General features: G+C 42.8%; 1 protein-coding gene across 11 annotated transcripts in view; it reads right to left on the bottom strand.

Moving 5' to 3' along the window:
- The window catches only part of BRSK2 (BR serine/threonine kinase 2), a 315,571-nt gene that overhangs the window by 97,204 nt on the left and 200,984 nt on the right, over positions 1-17,383 (bottom strand). For all 11 annotated transcript variants that reach the window (XM_009674422.2, XM_009674423.2, XM_009674414.2 and 8 more), the window contains exon 3: positions 9,303-9,388. In XM_009674422.2, coding sequence (XP_009672717.1) covers positions 9,303-9,388 — 86 coding nt within the window. The remainder of the gene's footprint in view (positions 1-9,302; positions 9,389-17,383) is intronic.

Raw genomic sequence — 17,383 nt, 5'->3', positions numbered from 1 at the left:
AGGTTTTTGATTAAACAAGGGCATAATTCAGCTGCACTTCTGCACAGGCCAATGTTTTACTGGCACGTTACCGGGCACAGTAGTAGCACATGTCATTTCCAAACAGCCCAACGAAAGGGGTTTAAACATTACCGAGTGTTGCACCACATCTAACTACTACAGTACAGCCGACACAATCCCGCTCTTCTAAACGCTGTGTGTATTTGTGTGTGTGTATAAGTGAATCCATGTAAGAAGAGGGATTTTCCCAGGTTCCCTCCTTCCATTTTCCCAGATCTGACATGCTCTCATCTCACTTTTTTATTATTACTTTTCCCATTTATTCTGAACAAGGCAATGACTTTAGAAAAACCCACAACAGCAGCCAAGACTAGTCTTTTACTACATTAGGAGATGAAAAGTAACTTACATGTGAAGAAAGCCCTCCCCACCCTTTTATTTTTTTTTTTAAACTCTGTCTATACAAGACTCATGTTCCACTGTAAAAACACAGCAAACGCTGCTCTTAAAAAGCCATTACAGAGGAGGCTCAAGGAAAGGAAAGACCCAGCCTCTGTCTAGCAGCATGTACACTACCTGCTGTGCTAATACCGAGAGGAGCTGCCTTAGGAGAAAAGGCTCCGTAAGAGCACTTAGCTCTCACATCTTGGACACTCTAGACAAACACGAGCTCTTCTGATCCTTGTAATCCACGTGGGAGACACATTATAAGTATTGCCCTCCTGTTCTTCTCAGACAGGGAACTGTGAAGCAAAGTGACTTGCCCAGGGTCACAAAATCACCCAGTATCAGAGCTGAGATCATAACCTAAATCTTGAGCCTTCTACTCCACGCTGCTGCTACCACCAATTTCCTCTCTGCTTGCGAGAGCACTGCATAAGCAAGAAACCATCAGGCTTTTGCAACTCAGTATGAAGCCAAGTGAACACAGCACTAAAAACAAATCCTTGATTAAACGTTTTCCCCACTGGGTATATTCTTTAAGAAGTTGCAGAAGTTTATGGAGGCCACAGCTTGCTTTTATAAAGACACAGAGATCCGTGTCTGGCATGATATTTCTTCATGCCCCTGCTATGAGCCAAACCATGGAACAAAAAAATCTCTGGCAAAGCTTCAGAGAGTCAAGGAGTTGAGACTCTGGTGTTTAAAGGCAAAGACACTGAATGCTTAATACATGGAATGATTTAATCTATTGGAGAGGAGCAGATAAATTGGGTGCAGCAGCTGGTTCTGCCTCAAATATTTCATTTTGTCTAGCCTCTTTGCCACTTTTCCATCAGTACACAAGCACCGCCACCTTCCCAATCAAAACTAGAAAGTTCCCAACCTTAAGCGACCTACTAGGTATCACATCAAAAACATGCAGGCAGCTTAGAAAAGCAATAAGCCTAGAATCTTTTCCTTCTTCTGGTTTCAGTTTTATTTAATCTTTTAGGTATCAAAAGAGTAAAGAAATAAAAACAAAAAAGCCCAGTATGGTTACATAGGGATGACTTCCGCGTGTGAAAGAAATGGAGCAACCAGGATGAAAGTGGGGAAACGTGGCCTTAAACCATCTTTGCAACTCTCAGATTCCGGCAACTGTGGTTTGTTTTGGAGCTTAGGCCAGAAATTTAACAGAAAGCGCTATGCCTCTCCTTCTTGTCCCAGCGCACCCTGTATTCTGGCAAATATGTGATAGCATTCAGCCCACTTACACCACTTTCACACTGCTCCTACACCAGGAATATTATTCTTCAAGTCATCTTAGTCTTTTCCAAAACCTGTATGTCAGCAGGGCTCCTATAAACCCAGTGGATGGTTCAGTTTCCTCAGGGAACTATAAGTAAATATTTGATGAACAGCAGCAAATGTGTACATAATTCACCTTATTTTTTGGCTGTATTGAAATATGCTAACTCCCTGACATGGCTATGAGGATTTATAATGCCACTAGCAGAAGTTTAAACAAAAAAATGCTGTGACTTTTGCCCTAAAATTCAAAAAAAAAAAAAAGCAAAATTTGGCAATCTCATAAAAATTCAGTACAGTTTTCTTCCTTTCCTTCTAACTAAACTAAGATGTTGACTTTCACCTCTGACATCCTACCATCAGCTCAAATTCAATATGGCTAAAACAGAGCTCTTGACCTGATCGCCCCCTCCACTTCTTCCTTTCACTGTCCCTAGTGGAAACACTGCTTGTTTGACCACCATTCAGGCTTGTAGTGCAGGTGTTACCTTTGACTCAGGTTTTTTCCAGGTCTCTGCAGCTTGGTTGTACTGGTATCCTATAGACATTTGTTTCACTATACCTCTAAGATAACAGTTTTCCTACCCACTCACACGGCTATAACTCTTGACTAACTTTAGACATCTTGTATCTCAGTTCCTTCATCATCTCATTCGTCTTGATAAATAGTCTGGACCCACTGATAGCCTCTCAGAACAAATATCACAACATCTCTGCAAATATCTTTTTCTTAGCTCTCTGCTTTGACCCCTCCCTTCCATGTCTCCTCCATTGCCTCTTCCTTTTTTATACCACATTTAGCGTAAGGCTAGCTGCCTTCAGTTCGAGGCTCCTTGTGGCTCACTCTGCAACCAGTCTAGGATTTCTTCCTTGGCCTTCTCAGGTTGACTTCCACCCCTGACCAGCCCACATAGCCAGCTTCCATCATCCACTTGTTAAACTTCCAGATGAACAATTCTGGGCTCACACAATGCCTCTCTATATTTGGAAGGGTATCTTTGATATTATCTACAGAGCTACTTTATTATTGTTCTTCAGCTCCTTCCTGAAGGCTGTTCTTTGCTGTGATACTTGATAACACCTTGGACTTCCCCACTGAGGAGTTTCCAACAGTTGTTTTGTGTTTCGGATTGTAAGCCGACTTTTTGTTCCATTTTTGTCCAGTGTCAGCACAGCAAAGTCCTTGCCATGACTAGATCACCATTGTGCTACAATACTACAAAGATGTACATCACTTAAAACAGTGATAAATCACTTAAAACAGTGGTGATTCCTCTCTCCCACCTGGAGGACTACGCTACACCTTATTAAAGGGCATCTCTGTGAAGGCCCTAGGGAGCTTTGAGGAAGGGAAGGACTCTCAGCGCTCCCACCGAGGCAGTGCAGCTACATGCTATCGCTACAGCAGGACTGTAGCAAAATAACCCAGGCAGACTCTAAGCAATGCCTGGAAAATGGCTGTTAAAGAAAGACTGCCTGGGACAGTAAAGACCAGGACCACGCATTACCGGATAATGTAGGCACAATAAAAAAAAAAAGAACACCCCAGTTGTGATTCGTAGAAGAGGAAAAACTGTCTATAAACCATTAGCAAGAATGGTGTTAAATACTGAAATTCTTGCCAGATGGGATTGCCCACAGCAGCCCATCGCTACGTCTTAGTGTGGGTTTGCAGCTCCTGTTTTCTCAGCCTTATAGATCAATATAATTTATGAGACATTCGCAGTTACACAAATTAGATCCACTGGGGCAAAACAGCGTATTTGTTTTTATAAAAGCATTAAACAGAGAGAGATCTTTAGATGAAAGCTCATACTGAAACCCAAAGCATTTCAGGTAAGTATTATAAGCGCAAAATAACAACAGTAGCAAGAAAAACTCTCTCATGCTGTAGGAACTGCAGCCAACTCAAGCATGTGATGAGCAGCCTGTTAGGAAATCAGTTAATATTCTTTTCATTAAATGTTACAATATTTATACATATGATGCACAACCTCACTGAAACCTAAACAACTAGGTTCGTCTTCTACATATATGCCTAAATTTAGACACCACTGGGTTCTAGGGCTTTCCCTATGCAGGAAGTTAGACTGGATATTTACGTAGCTCTGTCTAGCTTTTGAGACACAGGATTTTAAGTGTGCTCTCCAGCAAGGTGCAAAACTCCCAAATACAATGAAAAAACCATGCAAAGACAAGGAAAATCATGAGAGTTCCCGCTTGTGTCCTCTGTGCTTCAGAGTTTACTGTTTTGTGGCATATGGCCTCTGGTCTGGGTGGCATACGGCCTTCATGAAGTGGCTACACCTGCTGAGAAGCTCATCTACTCTGTCTTGTCACTTAATAGCTGATCATTATATGAAAAACATGTGAATAATGCTAGGACCAGAGAACAGAGCAGGAATCAAGACACTTCTGAGTTGTCAAAGATGTCTAAGCAATTAATAAGGCTAGGGACACAGTCAAATAGGAATTCCATTTATAAAGACAGATAGATACATCTATAGCTCTTTTCTGTCCCTTCGCTTATTAATGTCCACATCTATAAAAACCTCCTAATCTATTCCATGAAGTTTGGCCACAGATTTATACACAAAGCGAAAGGGCGGCACCACAAACGTCACGTGCTAGGTACAGCGACCAATCCAGTTGGAACAATCTCCCAGGAACGACTCCTTCCACAAAATCCCCAGCACATTAGTCCCAAGAAACCACTCCTTTTGACCAACTCAGCTAAGAGCTAGAAAATTCATTACATTTCAAAGCTCCAGAGGATCAGCAAGGGATCTGTCTAGAATGGCAGACTGCCAAAAACAAGCCTCTAGAAAAAAAGAAGTCCTGGCAGTCCCTCTTCCTTGCTGCCGCTCTATTTGCAAAGTGTCCTTTCATACATACATATGCACATGTGTACAGCAGGGAAACGGTTAAAAACTGCCCAGCCCAGACTGACATGTTGCAATTCTTCGGCAGTTTTTTCACTGCACTGTTTTGTATTGATTAAATAATCTCTATCAGATATTAAGCCCCATGTTATTGGTGCACCTTATAAATTATTCAGAAGTTATATAAATTCTTATGGTGGGCATGAATTTTTAAACCCTAATTTGGCACCAGGCCAGGAACTCTTTATTTTTCTTATTTTCTCCTCCCTTGCAAGAAAAATGTGCATGCTTTAGATTTTGTTTTTTCCAGAGGACAATTTTGATTATAACCCCCTTGTTTGAAAGGAGATTGTATTTGATTGCTAATTATGTTTGGACATGAACAGGTTGGGGGTTTGGGGGGGGGGCGGGGAAGAGAGGTAGAGTGGGAGATTATGCTATTGCACTGTCTGTACCTTTGATTTATTGGGTATGAAAGGCATTTCAAGCGCTGCCTTCACAGTGTGTAGTCATGCACGCCAAGGCTCTGCCGTGGTCTCCTCTATGGGCTCCTGATATGGAAAAGACCCAGCCAGAGGGACCTTCAGCATAACACGGGCAGAGCTGAAATAACACCCATCAGCTCCCTGCTGCAATTCTGCTAGTGACCAACTCAATTCTCTGCAAACACTCGTGTTTCTTATTTTGAAGAGCTAAATGCCAGGCTGGCGTCCTCCTGCACGCCGCAACACCTGTGCTCAGCTCAGCAGCCTCCCCTTCCCCAGGCAGCTCCCCTGTCCAGTTTCACCCTCGACTCAGAAACTCACACTCACTGGCTCCACTCCTAACACCAAACTGGTTTTCTTCTGGTCACATGCACTTATAATTGATGACAGTACTAAAATAAGTCAGCAGCAAAGAAAAGGGGCCAGAGTAGCTGCTTATGAATGTTTCTCTTAATTCTAACTGTAACTCAGACAGAATGTCTTTGCCTTCCAATCGTGTTTTATTTTCTTTCCCTGCATCCACAGCATCTCACACTCCAAGACCAGACTCCAAGAAGCATATGTATCAAAAAATCCGTTTTCAGTGCAGAGCCCTAGGAGTGACCTCAATTGTGTGAACCCTCACTCTGTCTTCTGACTCCCTTCCCCACAGATGGGTCAAACGTCAAAATCCTGGGCTACCAATGACAAAAGAACAAACAAATCTTTTCTTCTCTTTCTCGCACCTCACAATTAGTTTTCAGCAGAAACGAACAGAGTGACAGGAAAGCCCTGCAGGAGAAGCCTGGCAGCGCGAATGCCTCTGCAGACACCACCGGAGCTGCAAGTCTTTGCACCTGCCATCAGCTGATCTTGTGTAAGCCAGAAATGCGAGTTGTGCATGGGCAGGAGAACATTTTAATTTTGTTATCTGGCTCACTGGGAAGCACCTTCACCTCTGAAATCAGGAGGTGGTGTGTTCTATATGTTGCAGTGAGGCTTGGGCACACGCCCAGTGGTGAGACTGTACTGCTGGAGGCTGAAAAAGGGATGCTGCGTTTGGAGAAAGAGCTGACGAATGCACGGCCCATTACAGAGAACAGGAGATAATTCCAAAATTCTGATGTCCACTCTTTCTCTCAAAACAGATTCTTGCTTAAAATGTTGATCAAGTTGGACAACACAGAGATTAAACTAAACACTCCCTCAAAATTTGAAAAGAACCCGAAATGCGAAGATTTTAAAAAGCATCTATACAAATACACATACATACAAATATCTGTACAAAAACGTCTGCATGTATCTGTAAATATATATTTACAGATAGATATCCACACATATTGATGGAAATTGAGAAATATTAGTATAAACATCTGAAAGAAACAGGCATGGGGCGATCCTAGGTTGTCTTCATCCTATCCCATTTCCACTCAATGAAAAGCATCTCCATGTTTATTTGAATTAGCAACATTGCTGTGTTGCTGGTGTTCCCCAACACATTTTGGCCATTCCTCTGTACTTTTTAATCCCAGATTGCCACTGGACAACATTACTCTTTTGAAAAGGGACCAAGATTTCCAAATGGATGCATCGCCACATACCAGGATGCTTTGCGACAACAAAAAAACAGTTTTTTACTGGGAGAGTTTTAGTGCTGGGTTTTCACAGAAGCTCAAAATGCTGGTTACCAAGCATTTTTGAAAATCTAACTGGATGGTCTGGCCATAATTGCTCAGCAATAAACACTGGAGATGTGGCCTTTATTCAGGTACTCTAAAGGGAGATAAGTAAGTAGGTGATGATGAAATACAGATATTGGGTTAAGATCAGCCCTCCTCCCCCCAAAAAACCAAACAATTTAATTTAAATAGATAATGCCGCAAGATCAAATGGCTACCGCCATCCCTGCCAGGAGTTCTGCTGCAGAACTGCATCAGTCAGATGCGCTCCCTTTGGAAGGCTCTGGACCACCTGCTCTGGACTATATGATGGCACCTGGGTTGCCGTGTTAACAGCTCCTGGAGCAGCAGGATAATTGCTTTTTTAAGATCAAAAGGAAAGGTGGATTTATTGAATAAAATGGTACATATCAGAGAATTACAAATAAAGCATAAGACTGCTTCCCAGAAAACAAATCTGAGCCACCCACTTCACTCACGAAGGCCAACGCTCTGCTCATTTCCCCTCATGCAATCCTCAACAAGGCTCTTAATGAGAACCTCCTGCTCATTCACAGTGGTAGTGCTGTTAAAAGTGTATGAACTCCTCCTTCCTCTCTGCTTGCTACACAAAACTCTGCCTAGGGCCAACTTCAGGAAAGACCTTTCCTGTACATAGCACAGAGAAAGGAGGATCATCACCCAAGCTCCTCACACAGTTCATTTGCACTGTGGAAAACCACGTGACTAGTTCAGTGTTTCCCCTGCAATAGGCATGAACAGAACACTTCTAAAACTCAGTTTCCCTAAAATCCCGTCTGAACTTGATCCGTCTAAATTAGTGGCGCACACGCAAATTTTGGTAGCTCACTAACCGTTCCCCATTCCAAATCAGCCATAAAAGTTCCTAAAACAACTCTGAGTCTACTCCATATTTGGCTATTGCACCTCATTTCTCCATCTCTAAAATGAGGTCGTGATCCGCTCGCCCATCCTTCCTGCCTGTTCAGTCTGTTAAAGTTACATGTTGGGGGAGAGGGAGGCACAGATTGTCTATGGCTATTTGTAAATCACCCATTACTATGGGGCCCCCAATATTGGTTGAAGGCTGTCAGTGTCATCATATAATAAAAAATAAATATTGTTAGTTTAACCATCATAAAGTATCTCTGGAATCGTATATAGGCACAAATTCAGAGAGTCAGAGTAGAGGTGTGACATTTTCCCCCCTCTACATCTAGGATAATATTGTACAGTCTTATGGCTACATAAGATAACTCAAAATGCTGGAAAAAATGCTGACAGCCTTAGAGCTCATAGCCATCTCCATTCCTCCACATATCTTGATTTTAAAAAAAAAGGAACCAAACAGAAAGTGACTGCTAGGCTAACACAGATACACTAGCAAATTTTTATTATTATTTTTTAAAACTCATCTTCAGTGTTAACTAAACTGTTGAAGAAGGATTTGATTCATGATGACATTAGGAATCTACTCCACCAATGCCCTTTGTCACAAATTAAGTCATAAACCAAAAGTCAAACATGATTTGTGAAATTAACATTTATCGAGGAAATATTCCCCAGTGCTGCATTGTGATCACTTTGGCATCTGAAATATCACCCATAACTCACCAGCTCCTCCGAAACCATGCCACCACCATTACTGCTGAGATGGCAGGCGTGATGGAAGGTGCTGCCACAACCAGAGAGCAATCCCTTTTTTTGGCACTGGTGTGAACTGGAGGTCACTATGTCTTATTTTTTGGGAAAGCACATGAATACACGCTTCTCATCCCACGCACACTTGTAACACCTCTCCCCTCCGCAAGCACGCTCTTCTGCCTCTTAGTTTTATCCAAGGCTACGGCTGCTTCTAATTTTGAACAGTGAGGTTTGGCACAAGCTCTGCATTATGCCCTTTCTTTAAAACAGTGACTAATAAAAATGAAATGTAATTAATGGTCATTGGCACTTTCACAGAGCTGGCACTGGCAACGAGCTGCAAAAAAATCCAAACCAAGCAACAACAACAAAGCTTTGCTAGCTTTGTAACTGTTACTGCAGAGAGCTCACATCAGGAAATTTCAGCACAGCTTAAAATCAGAAATCGCTATTGACAGCAAATTTAAAAATATTATTAGTGAGAGTTGAGTGTTTCAATGAAAACTGTTAGGCAAGTGAGGATATCCAAAATATCCACTTTAACAGTTTGTTAACAGTTTTGATTCAAACTGGTTCCAGACCTTACAGGTATAAACCTTCCTCCCCTGTTGTTAGAAAACATTGGCTTGTCATCTCTTCCCTCCGTTTTCAGTAGGAAAAGAAACAGCATATAAACAAAACACAGAGGAGAAAAGAGTAAAGTAAGAAAACCTGGGAAAATAGGAACTGTTCCTCCCTCAGCCAGCTACTAGATATCACACAGACACCAGACCTCAGTGTAAAAACATACCCAGCTCCATTCTTGCAGAAAAGTTACCAGGTTCCAAAACCCTCCTCTCCCTCCCATCCTTCCTCCTTCCATTTTCCTTTCCCCTTTGCTGGCAAAAGCCAATAATACCTACAAATATTTTTTATTTTCGTAAACATCATGCAGCTTTAAAACGTGGGGGTGTTCTATCAACTTCAGGATGGCTATTTCCCGCTCCACCTGGAAGAAACAAAAAAGACATAGAGAAAATTAGAAGGTAGGTCTTAGAAGGTCAGAAATCATCACATTCTTCCTTCCAATTCATCCATTTCCCACTCTTCTTTATATGCAGGGGATTTTTCAACTTATAACAACAAATAATATTTAGCACTCAAAACATTTAACAAAAATTTAATTCATTTAGCCTTAGTACTGTCTGTCCTTCAGGACAGAAAAACAGCAAAATGTCACGGTTGAAAGAAAATTCCCAAACCTAGCAAAGAGAATGAGCTGCAGGACTTATTGAGCATTCAAGGCAGTTCCTGCCTCACAACCCAAAGCCCATGACATGCTCAAACATGTCATTTAGGGCTTTCCTGACCTCCCACAGGCACAGATGTGGCCACGTTGCACTAGGTACCGTACATTCAGTTAATAAGAGAAAATCACCATCCCAAAGAACTTGCAGTGTAAGCAGGGAAGACGAAGAGTGGAAGAGAACAATGTCGTTTTAGAGCTGCAGGATTGAGGCACAGAAAGAGAAACAGATAAAAAGTGACTTAAAAAATACAAGGCACAACAAGAAATAAAACCAGACTGTGGGAGACCCCGTGTTCAGGGCCTTAAGCGTAAGGCTGTGCTTTCTCTCAATTCCCAACCCGTCGGACTGGGACGCTTTAACTGCATGTCTTCAGCACTGAGTTAACAAGCTGCAACTAAGGCCCTGTCATTAACTGAAGTCCTCTTCTCACCCACAATTCTTATCAGACTGTCGCAGTGCTTTTAATTTGAATTTACTGAGGGAGAGAGGGTATTCATTAGAGATGGAGTTCGTATAATTCCTCAGCCGCTAGCAAAATTGCTCTGTGCTGCTCAAAGCCACGCTGTGACCACTCTGATTTGACCTAGGCTAACTTGAAGGGAGTTAACGTAGTGCGGCGGAGACCATAGATAACCAAAATAAACTCTGCAGCAAGACACAGTCTAAGCGATGCACAGTCAGGTATGACAAATTTCCAGGAATCCACAAAGGCAGGAATGAGACCTAAAGAAGCAAACAGGGACAAGCAGGTAGGTTTTTTTTCAGTCCTTTGAACAACTGATCGCCCTGCAGCTGCCATTCTAACAAGCAAAACACGAACAAAGCGCAGACCCTTTCCAGAACGTCTCCTGTGCAGTAATCAGACAAGTAATTAGGAACTCGTTCCTGTATACCTCTAGCTTGATGTCCTTAATTTCCTGAGACATCATCCTCTGCTAAACCCGAACACAGACAACTTTCCCTGAATGCTAGTAAGATACTTAGCAGGAAATTAGAAAGTGCTAGTTTTCTAGCATCAGAAAGACGAGGAGGATCTCCCAGCACATTGGTTATCACCCCAGATCTCTCTTCCTCTACATCCCCCCCCCCCCCCAAAAGAACAAAAGCAACTCTAGCATCACATCACCCTTGGCCTTCCTCTCACATTAGCATGGAGGAAAGGGTGTTTGTACATGCGTTAGTCGTACTTTTTCGGAGACACTTATTCCTCTCCGCAAACCCAAAAGTCATCTGAGAGATCCGCTTCCACACTTGTGATCCCTGGAAGTGGTACTTCAAAGAAGTGGGGAGCAGGCAGTGCATCAGGAGGCCTAACGGAAGTGTGTGTGTATACACGCAAACGTCTATGCAGCTGAGTGATTCCAGAAGGGAACCGCTATGAATTCAGTGCCACACAGTACTTGAAGGTGATAGCTCGGTAGGCATAATTACCCATGACTAGCACTTATACGAAAGCCATTTATACAAATAGAAAAGGAAAGTTGTGAATATTTCAACCTTAAACCTACTCCACAAAAAAAAAGGGGGGGGGGGGAGGGCAGGGGGGAAGAGCTAGTTTACTCCATTTTTGTCTCCTCTTCAGAAAGGCTTGTTACTCTTTTCTCCCACAAGACATGCATTGATATTTGGAGAAACCTTACTTAAGCGCTTTACCTGATAAAGTCGTATTTGCGTCAAGAATGAGGAAAAACAAAGCAGAAAAAGCACCGACCCGCATAATGACCTTCCAGTATTACCGAGGTTCAGGCATCAGCACCATATACTGCAACTATTCAGAAACTGGAACCCCAAAAAAGCACCCTCTGGAGGAGGGACACCAGGAATTTCAGAGGAACGTGATCACCGTACTAGCTATGGAAGCGATCATCGAACCCCTGTTCTCCTCTCCTGCCTGAGGAAGAGGGAAGTTCCCTGCCGATTCGCTGTCTAATTGCATTGGAGATTCACTTCTGAGAAGCCTGTTGGTGGGTGCTGCGGCAACACGTGTCCAGACCGAGTGAGCGAAGGGTGGCAGCATCCAGCCAGGGTCCTGCTTGGTTACTGAGAAGAGGCAGCGATTTATAACTACCATTTGGAGGAGGAGATTCAGTTAAAACACTGCACGGTCTACCTTCGACAGAAGAAAATTAGACCAGAAGGCAAATACCACTTACTACCTACAGACTTACGCTAGGAACCAATTAAAAAAAATAATCGGAATTACTTTACTTTCATCACTTTAACTATATGAGTGTGGAAGGTCCTGCACATGTTTTTAATTTCCTGGAAATTAAATCCTGAGGGGAAATCTAGATTCAAAAGTCTTGATTTAAACCTCAGATATGTAGAAAGCATCAGGCTTGATGCACCTAGCAGTATTTAATGGCGATATACCCAGTTCAGTGTTGTGTTGCACCACTCCAGCGCAGGCAGCAGTCTCCTTTCCCCAGCAGTGCGAGTCTGCGGTTAGAGAGGGGGCTGGCAGAATTCACAGAATCCTCCTTTGCCACCACTGTTTGCTCTAAACCAAGGACAAACATCTATTCATTTTACAGTCCTTCAGTGAAAGGGGCTTTATAAAGGCAAAGTGTTATTACTACACTTCTCATATAGTCCAGGATTTGGTCCCTGTTTAAAGGAGCGAGACACTAAAGGCTGTATTACTTCAAGAACTAGAGATTCCCAGGTCTCTAACCAGCGATCTGAACAAGACCGTCCTCGCAAACCTTACAGCAGCGCCCTGCCCCTTCTCCCTTCCACTGAAACACTACAGTCTCCAAAAAGCCTGCAGTGGAGCACCTTCTCAAAAGCACCACTGCAGTCACTATTAACGGGCAGCTCTCCCAGATCCTGTTCACATTTCCATCCTTACAGCGAAGCCCGTAATTGATACGGGTTGGACACACAGCGCACATCTCAATAGTAATTTTACCGACACGTGGTTTCGGAGGGTCTAGTAGTAATCTGTGTCATTCGCAAAGGAGAGGTAGCTGGACTCACTGGTGAAATAAAAGAGGCCTTAAATAGTGCGCAGCTTTGCCTTCTTCCCCAGAGCTTTGCTAGCTACTGGCAACGCTTTTTTGCGCATCCCTGTGCTTGCAAGCCATGTAGTGCTGTCCAGCTCAGAGCTGGCAAGGACAGGGGAATGGAGAAACCCTGCAGGGGAGTTTGCTTTAATGCAGATGCAATTATCAGAAAGCAGGCCAAGCTTGGAATAGCCTGTCTAGGGAAGCTCAGAGTCTGTGATAAACAGGAAACATGGAGAAACATTTGCATAATAGTTAAAAAGGAAGAAGAATAAAAGAGGAGCTCTATCTGTCACACAAGCACAGGGTGATGTGAGAGGATCCCAATAACCTGGGTTGCCACAGACCCTGGCAGACCATTGTCCATGCAGTACCAAGAAGTCTTGGAGCTGGGGAGGGGGGGGAAGCTACGAAAAACTGTGCAGGGCAACTGGAGGCACATTGCTAAGGTGTAACCTTGCAGGTGCCAATTAGAGGTTTTTAAAATCCATGCAGGAGGCTGATTTGCTGACAGGATGCTCCAGTAATTCAGCTAATGACAAAGAGCATCACGAGGGCAACGTGACCTTTGGAAGGAATAGCACAAGACTCCGCTTCCATCTCTTCCACCTCTACTTCACCCTCCTCCTCCAGAGGAGCTCACATTTCTCTGGTTTACGCTCATCTCATCCACACAGTTTTCACTGACAAGTGCTGCACTCCCTCCCTTTCAGACTCATTGACACATGGGATGCTCATTCACCTATGAGGCAAGGAGAGCAGTTGAAGGGAGCCAGGAAGTTTGTCTCAATGATGAAGAAAGCTCCTTTTTCACTTGCATTCATGTGCTCAGTAACAATCGCGTCGCCCATCTAGAACGTGGTGCTGTGACTATTTGAAAAACGAGGTGGGTAGCTGTCTCATATCACCAGGCTATAGTTTATCCACAAAATCTATGCAAGCATTATGCAGCAGCCATTTACAGCTTTATTTCTCAATGAATACCTGTGCCAAAAAAGCTGGAAGGGAAGGGATGGCATTTCTCCCTGGATGCTTTGAAGTTCACCAGTAGAACACCACTGACATCCGTTGCTCCTCTACTTTTTAAAATACAGGCCTGAGAAGGAAGTCTGGAGTGGCAGAAATAGTGAGGGAGAATAAAGCCCTGCAGGCAGTAAATTTGTTGTGCTGTTTTTCCTAATCACAGCTAAATGATGCGTAGGAGGGAAGGGCGGGGGGAGCTAGATTTTCATATGAAACTCAAGTGCTCTAATGTTGACCCTGCTTTGCTTTGAAGTACATAATGAAATAATTTGCAGAACTCATGCCTATCCCTCAGTTACTAGAAACTCAATCTGGACGTGAACCTTCTCAGAGTTCAGAATTACTCAGAGTTGGGAAGAACTTCAAAGGAGGCAGAGATCTGGATGCTTATCTAACTCTTCAGGCTAGAATTCAGCCTGGAAGCCTCAGACTGAAGGACCTAATTTCTCCAGTGTCTGGCTTGCTATGGAGTAATTTGCATGTCAGTGATGAGAGCGCAGAAAGCATAAAACATCAGTAAATCACTGTGATAATGTTTACCCTAAGTACCAGATAGCAAGAAACTAATTTCAAGCTTTCTGGAAAGCTTTCATTCTTGGTGTAATGGAAATATCTCATGAACAAACCTTAAGATTTTGCTTCTTTGGTGCTTCCATGAGGCTTGTGTGATTTAAAGTTTAAAATGATGAAAAAAGACTGGCTTAGGTGAAAGTCACCGGGCCACTCTTTTCCATAATAACAGAACAAATGGACTACTCCTGAAATTAGAACAGAACAGCTTTAAAACAGAAATAATTTTACACAGAAAGGACCTGCGGGCCCAGTAGGCCCTGTGGAGTCTCACTGCTGTGAGGATATCGTTATTCCAAATATGCTTAAGCCACTATGACAGCTAACCAGTACTCCATTGTATCTTTAGTTTCCGTGGGAGCATAAACAGTGTAAAGGTGGAGAAAAACAGTTTTTAAGTGATTAAGCATTGAAATATCTTCCTCTGCAGCTCTGAATTTAGTTGAATTTTCACTTAAAGTGGCCTTCCATCGTATTTACATAAAAATTCTTCAGTAGGTCAGTGTGGAAGCAAATGGAGAACCACAAGAGCTGGCCACCTATGGAGAGGATTTCCTGTTACTATTCTAACTATTAACTTCCCATTTCTGAGCGCACCAAGACAGATTCAAGATGTACTGAAGTCTAAAAAAGACATCAATTGACTTAAGTGGGTTTTGAGTCAGACCTTCAAATGATCATTAAGCGGTATCTGGAAGAAATCTTCTATCATACAATTTTGACTATTTAAATGCTTTAACATGAATTCAAGTTTTCTGCTAAGTACTAGTAATTATAAGAAGATTTTATAAAAAGTAGATAAATGATGGGGAGAGAAAAGCAGATTTAGGTATGCATTGAATCAGGCTGCTAGACAGTGCTGTACAAAATGCTTATGACAAACAGACAAAATTACTGGAAAGCTGAGCAATTTTTCATTTCATTGAAAGCTCTATTATGGGCTCATTCTACCACAATTTGTGTTTGTATTTGTGCTTCTCAAAGTTATTTTCACATAAATGAAAATAGGTATGCGTGAGAAGCGAGTTGCATATTTGATTTTTAAATTTACATGGGCAAACTTTTATATTATGAAGCTTCTTAGTAGGGAAAGTTATTTTCCCCAAACTATTATTATAATAGAATGTCCTACTTGTTTTTACTGAAACTAGTATTTTTCCATAGTCCCTTCAAAACTGCATTGTCAAAGCTGCAGTGAATTTCAACATTTGGCATAAAATCTGAGGGTATGAAATCAGCCAAAGCGATACTATGACAATTTTCATGGGAATCCTTCCTGCTGGTTTCAACATACCCCCACAACAGGAGGGAAGGAGTCCTGGTCTGCCCTGATACATTGACTCCAAAGTCCTGAAGTGATGGAGTTTGGGGCCGACAGGTTATCTAAGCATGGAAAATCCTACCAAGGAACCTCACAGTTTAACTCCGTAGTTAACACCTGCAGGGTTTCTCAGCCCTCTGCCACAGGCCACTGAGTAAATATGGCATTTAGACTTATCTGCAGCATATGTTTCTTTAAGAAGCATCAGGGCTTCAGGCAAGAGACACTGATGGGAGCTGACAAGGAGTGGATTTACTCCTTCAGCTCTTGAGATTATCTGCTGCCGGGTGGTACACAGCTAACAAGTGACTGACATGCAACTCTCTGCCAGCAGTCGGCAGAATTGGCCCCTTTACCCCGGAAGGCAAGAGCCTCCCTGTGCAGCCTGTCACCCTTGGTGAGTGCCACACCATGGCCATCATGGCTAGGCAGTGCAGGACATAGGACACAAACTAACAGCCACTATGAAGGAGAAATAACATTCCTCCAAATAATAAAGATACTTGACCTGCCTTTCTTTTGCCTTCCTTATCCAGATTTTTTATTTTAATGCCCTGTTTTCTTTCTTTGACCCAAAGCAGAATGCTTGTATAATTGTTTTTTTGGCTGGTAAAAACTCAACTTACACGGAGCCCAGTCTTCACGAGAAAGCTGCTAACCCTAATCGGCAGCCACAGGCTGATGACACTGATAGCTGCTGCTCCAAAACAGAGTGCCAAGTCCTTCCCATGGGAGCAACTCTCCCTGCCACACCAAACCAGTAGTGGTCACCCCAAACCCAGAAACGTAAGTCAAGCAATACTGCAGGCACTATTCAACCAAACTTTTTTTTTTTTTTTTCTCTCCTCAAGGATCATCAAGCCTCTACAAACTTAGGCCTTTGACACAGGCCTCCTGAGCAATCATTTAGACGCTGCTCTCTCTTGGCTCAATTCATGGACTTATACATTGAAGAACTCAGGAGCAGGAAGACTAATAGGCCCTGCGCAGGAAGGCGGGAAAGGAGAGCAATCCACAACCCATTTTCCTTCAGCTGAAGATATCGATATTTCTCAGAGCTTTTCAAAAAGAACTTTTAATGCCTTATGGGGTACTATGCTCAGATAAGGAAAAAGTATGCACTGAGCAGAGAGAGACTGGAAAACTGAGGAGTATGGAGAGTTCAACTTCAAACAGCACAGTTGCAGAGCTCTTTAATACAGAGCGGAGAGGGAGGAATAGAGATGTTATAGATTTAACACAGGCAGCACTGAACACAACACTGGAATATCTGAGCCAAGCCCAGGTGGAGGATACAGGAGACTCTGTATCCCACAAAGGGAATATGGGCAAGCACAAAGGAGACAGTGGAGCATAGCACAGCGTAAAGTTCTGCCAAAAATACAGCACAGAGCTTCTGAAAGCATTGTTGGAGAATACGATAAGGCAGAGGGATTCCCAAGAGCATGAAGAGCATCCAGGAAAGGGAATGAACAGACAGTGAAGAGATGCTGACGGTACCATGATGGATCTTTCGAGTAGCCCACCATCAGTAGCAAGAGAAATTAAAAAGGATATTCTAGGAAAAGCTTCCAAGGACAAACTCTCCACCATTTCCTACTTGTCTCAGCTAGCCTCTTTCTCCATTAGTCATATTAGCCTTGCTCCTCTCTTTAGCATTATCTTACACAAACGTCCTTTACACTTTCGCCCTGATACTCTTCCTGAAGTAATCAATAGGATTGCTGTTGTTTCCTTCTCTATATCTTTCTTTAATAGCCATCTCTGGTTTCCTG

The sequence above is a fragment of the Struthio camelus genome, chromosome 5 (assembly GCF_040807025.1).
Source record: "Struthio camelus isolate bStrCam1 chromosome 5, bStrCam1.hap1, whole genome shotgun sequence".
Classification (NCBI taxonomy): Eukaryota; Metazoa; Chordata; class Aves; order Struthioniformes; family Struthionidae; genus Struthio; species Struthio camelus.
The sequence above is the reverse complement of the archived record's forward strand: the minus strand, read 5'-3'. Positions and strand labels throughout refer to the sequence as shown.